A 9,450-nucleotide genomic window follows, 5' to 3' on the forward strand; every position below is an offset into this window, starting at 1 on the left:
TAGCCAATTCGCTTCATCTTGCCCACGAGCGCTGCCAGCTATTTAACAATTAATCAATAAGTGCGCGATGTAAAATGCCAACGAGGCGCGTAGCGCCAGGTTAGCTATATTCAATCTCGTATCCAAGGAGGGCGAATAGAATAATTGTTAATAATTGAATTTCATTAAATCCTGAACGTTTGGATATCTGGAGCTTCTTTCAACTCTTTCAACGCTCGTCAGAGTGAATGGAGTGGGGCTAACGTTCGAAACGTCAGCTTTGAAACTCTTAACGGTGGCCAATTTACGTTATCAATTAACCTGTCCTTAAAATAGTTCGTTGGCGAACATCCACCCTCAAGCAATCTTAACAATTTCAAGTGTGATCGCAGTCGAATTGTTACATAAGTAAGCAGTGATCCTAACAAGAGATTACAAAAATCAGCGGTCTGAAATGTACTTTCCGAACCGGTCTTTTGGCGCTACGATGATGTTAACTGCAGGGAGGAGGAAGGGCTGTACTTAGATTCATGTTCCACAGCCTCCCAAAAAGGGTAACCAAGGCTTATAAACTTCTCGCACAGAACTGAAACCGGACGAGGTTCGAATCTTCACTGATGACGTAAATTTTTCTATTTTTACACTAGACCCCAAGAAGATCTCTCGCCGAATGGCTTTGCTCAAGGCATCATACTCTCTGAGGGTGAAAAACCGCCCTTGCCTAAACTAATAACGAGGGCCAAAAGAAATTGACAGGAATCCTTTTAGCAAGTTCTGACGAGCGGTGTGTTTTGGTTTCTGGAGGAAATATGTAAATGAAGCTCACTTTTTTTTTTTTCTTTTTTTTTTTTTTCCATAAACAGAATGACACGACTTTTTGGCTTCTGTGGTACAAAACCCTCTTTCACTCCTTATAAAACAATGATACACATTAAAATTAATGTGAAATCACATCCATCTCAAAATAAGCCACGGCTAAAAAAAATGTCTAAAATGAAATATGAAACCCATAGCTGCGTTTGTCATACTTGTTTCACTCTGTAACGGGTTGCAGGCGCAAAGATTTGAGAATGGCCTACAACGAAAATGAGAAACATTCGAAAAAGATGAAAACTTCTTGTATTAATCATAACTCTTCATCATCTTTCTGATCAGGTAAACTGCCAGTTTACAAAATATTTTGCCTCTTGAAATTAGACGTAGAACATGATACATTCTTCATAGAATTAGAAAATTGAATATTTCCCCTTAAAGCTCAAAATTAACATCAGGGCGAGAGGCTAAGTGTGCTGATGCAGTTATTAAAATCTAATCGATTAACATAAATCTCAGGTATAAGTACCGCAGGTGTCACTAAACAACAATGGAATCAAACTTATAACTTGGGTTAAAGAGATTCTTTTTATCATTGATGTCCACACCCACTGTTCTGATGTTCGCGTTCATTCATGAAAGTTTAAATCGTTTTAGATAAATTTACATAACAACTGCTCTAGGACAGCTGTAGGATATATATCAATGTGCTCTTTTTTTCCTCAGCGTGTGTAGCTTCGTTGATCATAACTGCAATTTATTCGCCAACTAGAACAGAAGAAATAAATTTATTTTCCTTTTCTCTTCTCAAAGTGGAATTTTCAGTTTCCATCGTGTTCTCAAGTTTCTTTTGCAGTAAATGAAAGTAAAAGTGCCATCGGCCATCTGGATTTGTCTTCCTTAGGCCTTCATGATCGATTGCTCAAACGCCATTGGTACAGGAGTAAAGTAATAAGAATATGATGACCAATCAGGCAACACTTGAGAGCTAAACGAATTAGCAAGTACATTAAGTATCCTCACTAATCATCGCCTTAACCTCCCTAATTTTCTGCAGTATTGCAGCCCACGACCCTATTTAAAGACTTCTTCTCACTCTCAAAACTTGGAATAGAGACCTCCGATTTTTTCACATTAATAAACAATTGGACAAATGGCTGATAACTTTGTTATGATCATAATGCGATTTCTCAGTACAAAAAACATTTAGACCCCACGTGTACGTCACAGCGCTAGCTACACAAGCTGACTTTACTAACCGCCATCTTGGATCGTAATAGGGACCACTTACACTCTTCGGTAGCAAGCGGACAAATAATGGTCATGAAGAGGTCTTCTGATTCAGAGACGCTTTCGAAGCCTAAACGAATTCGTTCACAGAGGGAATTCGACGATAATGGGGTTCGCGATAGATTATCTTCGCCGGAAAGCGCACGGGATAGTGGTTCCCCGATCCGCCGAAGTGCTTCATTGACAAGGAAGATCGATGTTAGGACGTATAAGCGCAGCTCAAATGTAAATATGCGAAACGAAAATAACTATCAAAACCAGCGAAAGAGAATAGACCGAGAATCTGAACCCCACATCCGGCTCTCGAATCTTCCTAGTAATGTCGGAGACCAGTCTGTGAAACAAGAAATATTCCACGAGTTCAAAAAGTTCGGAGTAGCCGAGATAACCGTGCACTTGTCTGGACGGGATGATGACCGTTATGGAATTGTATACTTCCGAAACATTGACGATGCTCGCGAGGCAAGGCGTGCTATTGAACGCCGTGGACGTCTTCTTCTGTTCGAACGGCCGGTAGATTACGATTTTCCCGAAAGGACGTCTCGACGAAGTTATAGTCCGAACGAGTACCCGCAGAACTACAGTCGACCGCCTTCTCCTACACGTCGAACTCAACGAAATAACCCACAGTTTGATCTCGATCGAAATCGCGGTGACAACGATCGAAAGAATTATAAAAGTACGGGCATGTTTGGACAGCAAAATCAAATTCGGCCCGCAGAGTACATTCCCCCAGAAGATGACCCTAAAGCTACGAGGACGCTCTTTGTCGGAAACTTGGAAACGGGAATTTCTAGTCAGGAATTGCGTCGTGCCTTCGAGAGATTTGGAGCTGTTTTAGATGTTGATATCAAACGGCCAGCTCGTGGACAAGGTAACACCTATGCTTTTGTGAAGTTTGCAGATCTTGATGTTGCCGCTAAAGCGCGTGTGGATATGCAAGGTGAAATTATCGGTCGTAACCGCGTGAAAATTGGTTACGGAAAAAGTCAACAAACTACCCGTTTATGGGTGGGTGGTTTAGGGCAGTGGACCTCGATTGTCGAGCTGGAACGAGAATTTGATCGGTTTGGTGCCATCAGAAAGATTGACTACGAAAAAGGCGACGATCATGCTTACATTTTGTACGACAGTTTGGATGCTGCGTCGGTCGCTGCTCGTGAAATGCGTGGATTTCCTCTTGGCGGCCGTGATCGTCGTTTGAAAATTGATTTTGCAGATAAAGATCATTTACAAGACCCGCGTTTGAGACAACCGCTAACTCCACCGAGAAACCGGATCAATGTCGAAAACAGAGTTGATGATGACTTGTTTGCTATGGATCAGGGAAATAGAACCTACGAAAGTGACCGAGTATACGATCGAAAGCGTGAGCCATCGCCTTACCGCGGTCGGGAGCCTCTTCCTACGAATGAAAGTGATTACAGAAATTGGCGCGAAGAGAGTAATTCGTTTAAACACGATCTTGGACGTCAACATGATCTTCCTCCCCAGAGATCTTTTAGCTCAAGCAGCTGGCCAAGAGATGAGCAAAATGTTTGTGTTGATGACTCAGATAATTGGGACAAGAGGTCTCTGGACCGAAATTCTAGAGGGCAGCAACGCTTCAGACAGCGGCCTCCTCCAATGGATGATTTTCCACCTAATGACCATTCACCGTTGCCTCAGCGAGAGATTGACATCAGCAGGACTAGAAAACGTAGACCACCCTCCCCACTGCGGAACAAAGAATATAGGGATAATGGAAGTCCCCCAAAACGTCGCAAAAGCCCAAGAACTAGGTCTCCCTCTCCAAACCACACAAACCACTCGCGTACAACATCACCTTCAGACTCGCATCGCGGAACAAGTTCTTTAGACACACGCTTCAGTCGTTCACGAGGAGATAGCCTAAATTCTGGCAATGGTACTGAGCATAAAAGGAGCAGTAGTAATGATCCTAATGACAACAAAACACCCAGTGACAAAGAAGATTCTCTGAAAGACATCGAGCCAAAGGAATCAGCGGAACAGGGAAATGAGAATGCCATCGCCACTGGAAGGGAAACCTTACAAGATCTTGTCAAAAGATTTGCTGTTGCTTGGCGTGGTGGACTCATCCTTAAAAATAGTGCATTTCCTGTTCGAATGCATTTCATTGGTGGAAATCCTGAAGTTGCTGACTCATTGCTTCGTTCAGATGGATCTGGCTCCTCACAGAATTCAATTTTACGTATTACTCAGCGTCTTCGTTTGGACCAGCCTAAACTGGAGGAAGTCACCCGAAGGATTAATACTGCTGGAGCTAGCGGGCATTGTTTATTACTTGCTTTACCTGGTGTTCAAACACCACTTCCTGATGACCCAGAATTTGATGAAGCTTTGCAACAAAGACCATTGAGGAATCTCATGACCTATCTCAAGCAGAAACAAGCAGCTGCAGTTGTAAACCTTCCTGTGACTCCTGGAAATCCGGCAACAACAAAGGATGATGTTGGTGTTTTACATGCATTTCCTCCATGTCAGTTTTCACATGAGCATCTGGTACGTATAGCTCCACACTTGTCACCTGAACCATCAAAAGAAGATCATCTGGTTATTCTTGTTATCCGTGGCAGTGGCTAAAAAGTTTCTGTGTGACTCTAAAGTTTTTTCATCACTCTTATATATTAAATGCTGCTTCTTTACTGGAGGACTGGCTTCATTAGATTTGTTTAATTGTGAACTCTCTCCTGGAACTCAAAAGGCCCAAAGGCTTATTGTCACCTTGACTGGAATTAAGTGTTTGTGTCAATGACCTCATCATATTGTCTGCAGTTCTTTTGTCTTTTGGATCAAGGTCTCGTCGTAAAGAACTCTTGCCAAGTTGCCTTATTATTACCAATAACTTTGAAAAGAAATCCTTGTTGTCATGTCACCTTTTGTTCTGCCTTGTCTTGAAGCACAGGCATTTAAATATCTACAAGGCTTACAGCCTGGAAGGTGCCTTCTTCAAATTGTTAAGCTGCATTAATGTTCACTGGTTCTCACAGATCTTCAAATCTAGCTTTTGGCCTTTATAATTTGTGTGTCATAATGGACCGAGGACTCTTAAGAGTAGTTTATGTTCTTAATCTTGCTCAGTAGTAGTGGTCAACAGGGTAGTCAGAGGAGTGGTGTCTCTTTTAACCCTTTCTCTCCCAGGAGTGACCAAGACATGATTTTATAACTTTATTATCAATAAAATATCAAGCAGATAAGTGATGACATTAGGGAAGATATCAACCAGGGAATTATTTTTTGGTCCAACATCAAATTCTCCACCCTAATATTTTAATAATTGTATAGCAGACAATAGGGAGAATTACTATTTAGATCCAGGGAGTGAAAGGGTTATAGCGCCAAGAGAGCATTAGAGCTACAAACATCCTCATAAAGCACGTTAAACTTGCAGTAAATGCCTACCTATGACTATTCTGGCAGTAAAATAACTGAATTGTTTTTGGTGTAGATATAACACTAGGGTAAATCGTCTTTCATGGATTTGGTGGTAATGTTGAGAACAATTTTTGCATTTAGTCAGACAAAAGGAGTAAGCATCTATCTATGAATTATGGTGTGTTCAGTTCGTTTACTCTCAAGGTAATTGGTGTTTAATCAAGGCAACTCTCCCTCTTGTTTAAAGTTAGACAGGGCTCTTTTCAATTGATTGGCTTAAAACAAAACCAAGGTAACTGAGACAGTCAAACAGGACAAAGATTATTAGAGCCAATGCAATTTTTATAAGAGGTAATACAAATTAGGCTCAACTGCAGGGGAAGGAGACTGACCAAATCCCAATTGCTCTTACTTTTGCATCTGATCAGTTGGAATTAAGACTTTAAACCAATCAAAGTGCACTCATGTGCCGAATTCAATCCCAGATAACCACAGACAGTCATTTGAAAATTGCCTTTAACAGTTTAAAACTGAATAAGGAAGCATTTCAGCCTCGAGGAAGCAGTATTATTAAAAGTCATGCATATTTTAACCAGTAATTAGTGTTCTGCCAAGAAGTTTGCTTTTATAATATGCAAATTGTTAATCCATACGTATCTTTGTAGTGGTCAAGCTTGTCACTGTTACCCAAAGAATGAAAATGGCTACGTGTAAGTTCTATACCGTGATGGTTATTGGTATACATATTACAGTTTCCAATGATTTATTCCACTTGGTAACTCAGAGGATGTAAAGAATTGAGGCCCTGATCTCCTCTACTTTCATCCAGTTGGAGTTAGATGGAAAGTATGCCTTCTTTGGTTCATGTGCATTTGGCATGTTGACATTTTTTTAACTCTTTGAGTGTAACAATTAGATGGCATTACATTTATTAAACTGATTATGAAAGAGATTTTGGTTCAAGTGGCTTGTTTGTTAGCACTGGGTTCAGGAGCACTCAGCTCAGTGGCTGATTCACAATTTTTTTTCTTGGAACATCGTAAATTGCCTCGTCAGTTTCACAACACTGACTTCATTTTCATGCAACATTCCAGGGTATGTGTGACCCTCTGATGCAATTGGAGACTGCACACCCATCCTTTTGAATCTGTGATGTCAGGTGTAACCAGCACATTGTTGGATGGTGTTAGTTATGCTGATTATTGAGTCAAAAGTGGAGCTGTACTTCAATATTTTACCATGAGCGGCCATGGGTACATCATTATTGATTTGATTAAATATGAGATTGGAGTTGGAAGTCAAACTTTACTACAAACATTTTGAAAGTGGAAAATGTCTGACCAACCAAATTAAATGTGGAAACATGTTTAGATACCTTACATTTACCACTTGCACTTCTAAAGGATTTCTAAAAATTGATACTCAAAGTAGTCTGGCTGGACCAGTAATCATGAAAATAGAAGTATGATGCTTCTGGAACAGTTTCTTTATCATTAGCTTAATGCAAGTTTAAAATCCTTCATTAAAGAGGGTTAAAACCTTTGAAAGGGTCAGTTTTGGTGGAATGTGGAAACTCACTCATCTTCCTACAGAGAGACATCTGTAGGATGTGAAAAAGTATTTGTATGCAGCATGTCCAAAATGAAATGTTTTTTGAGACCATAAATTAGTGTCTTCTCATGAAAGGTTTCAAAAGTGGTTGCTTTGAAACAGTTCAACTATACCAAAGCTTCACCATTATGAAAGGAGAATGCTATTCTGCAGTACAAGAAATACAAGAAATGTGGCATACAACATTTGCAACTGGTAGAAACCCTGAATAAATTATTTTTAAAGCCTTCTACCTCTGATTTAGTTCTACTGCAAAGCAGCAAAGTAAGTATTGGCTGATCTGAACAAGTGGATACAAACATTTGCTTAGGAGTCAAATTTCATGTATCAATCAAAGCTGTGTCATTCTGGTCAGATTGGTTTTGTTTCCTGCCAATCACCTTCAAACTAGCCAATCAGTATCCTCAAAATGCAATTTTCACTGGTTTTTAAGACTGACCCTCAACAATAGCTGGGTTTTTTAAACAGTAAAATTTCAGCATCCACTCCAAGAGATAGACTGCACTTTCTATCAGCTTACAAGCATTCTACCCCATACAGGATGTCAGGAGAACACAAGAAAAGTTTGTTAATGAGGAGCTGGAGGGGAGTAATTCTCTAACTTTTCAATGTTTCTCCCAACATCCTAAATGGTTTGTCATGCCAATAAAGCAATAAAGTGCAGTCCAGTGCTTTTGAAAAATAAATGGGATTATCAATGAAATAAAAAATTGGTTCATGACCAAGAAGGGCACCCATAGTGTCTCAATTATTTACAAAATATGATAGTTCATGTTTTTGCTTCAAGGGAATTGAATTTTGACATTAACATTGTAACAAATCAATTTTTACATGATGTGAATCTGCAGTTTTATTGTTGTTTCAATTTTTCCTTACCATTTATTTCCCCTGAATCACAATGTAATTTCCTAACCTCTCCTCAACCTCATGGAATTTTTGCTGACTCAGTTCCTGAAAGGTAGCAGGGACATGTATGTATACTGATGGCCCAATAATGAGGGAAGAAAGCCATAAACAGGAAGCAACTACAAGGGTTTGGTGGAATTGAAGAAGGTTGTAGGTAGCCTTGAAGAGTGTAGCTGTGTTCTAACCAGAATTTTGAGGAATGTTTTGAGAACACTTTTAGAAGATAACTACCGTAATTTCCGGTCGATTACCCGCGGGTAATCTGTTGATTTTGCATTAAATCCGCGCCACTGCGGGTAATAGGGAGGTGCGGGTTATGTGACAATTTTAAATTCTTCTGGAAGTTGAATTGAAAAAATTTCTCACCTACCTGCGTTTCCACCTCTCAAATGAATTTTATTGTATCAAAAGTGCCACAAAGCGGCACGAAAACATGATGCCAACTCGAGTTTATTTCACGCATAATTAGTTGCGTGACAAACAAATTTTTATCGGCACGCGTGAAAACAAAACCTTGATGGTGACAAAAATAATCCAAGGATATCCGGCGCATCAGTAACAAATTTCCAGTTTTCACTAGCTTGAGCTAAAGAGAATTTTCCCGTTTTAAGGGACTTGTTAGGCCCAGTAGAACAGGAGATATCGATTTTTTTGAGAAATTGCCGACAGTAATTTTAAATCCCAAATGCATCACCAGAATGTTGAAAATAATAGGTGCGAAACTTAACTAATTTCGCGCTGAAAAAGTATTTTAACGACAAATGAACAATGGATATTGCTCATTACGCTCCTACATGCTATAAAAAGGTAACTGACTGAATAAGAATTATAAACCTCGATCATTCGCGATAAGTGTATCCACGAGTCACCAATTAAGTTAAAATGCCTGCTGTGAAACGCCCACGTCACAGTTTTACGTTTGATTATAAGCTTAGAGTAATAACTCTTGCCGATGAAATCGGTAATAGAGCAGCAGCAATAATCAATCAATAAAGTATAAGCTAATATTGACACAGAATTGTGCACATGTCTGAATCGAAAGACTGAAATGTATCGCCTTAATGTCACGTTTTCGCCACCGAAAAAGTTGAATAACAACGTGCGGGTTATCCACCGGTGCGGGTAATCCGTTGAATTTTTTTTTCGCCGTATGCAATAATCGGCCGGTGCGGGTAATCGGCCGTGCGGGTAATCGACCGGAAATTACGGTAATCATAAGTTGATACCATGACTTGTAATATTTAGGTAATCTTTAAATCCTATGACTTATTTTGACAGCAAAACCAGAGATTGCACTCAACTGCTCTTACAAATCAGCAAAGGCTCTTGAGAGTTACAAAAAATGACAAGAGTTTGACAGATTGGGGAGTACACAGCATTTCAGTTACTTCATGAAAATTTAGGAACAAGAAAACTGGAATTCTGTAATGAAACTTAATCCCATCAAGAATGCTA

General features: G+C 39.8%; 1 protein-coding gene across 1 annotated transcript; it reads left to right on the plus strand.

The window, feature by feature from the left end:
- Nucleotides 1–809: 809 nt before the first annotated feature.
- Nucleotides 810–6,430, plus strand: LOC113684971 (RNA-binding protein 15). Its single transcript, XM_027202394.2, has one exon. It carries the CDS (start codon nucleotides 2,110–2,112, stop codon nucleotides 4,684–4,686), a length of 2,577 nt encoding a protein of 858 aa, XP_027058195.2. The 5' UTR covers nucleotides 810–2,109; the 3' UTR covers nucleotides 4,687–6,430.
- The last annotated feature ends 3,020 nt before the right edge of the window (nucleotides 6,431–9,450 follow it).

Source organism: Pocillopora damicornis, chromosome 13 (assembly GCF_964200805.1).
Source record: "Pocillopora damicornis chromosome 13, jaPocDami1.2, whole genome shotgun sequence".
Taxonomy (NCBI): domain Eukaryota; kingdom Metazoa; phylum Cnidaria; class Anthozoa; order Scleractinia; family Pocilloporidae; genus Pocillopora; species Pocillopora damicornis.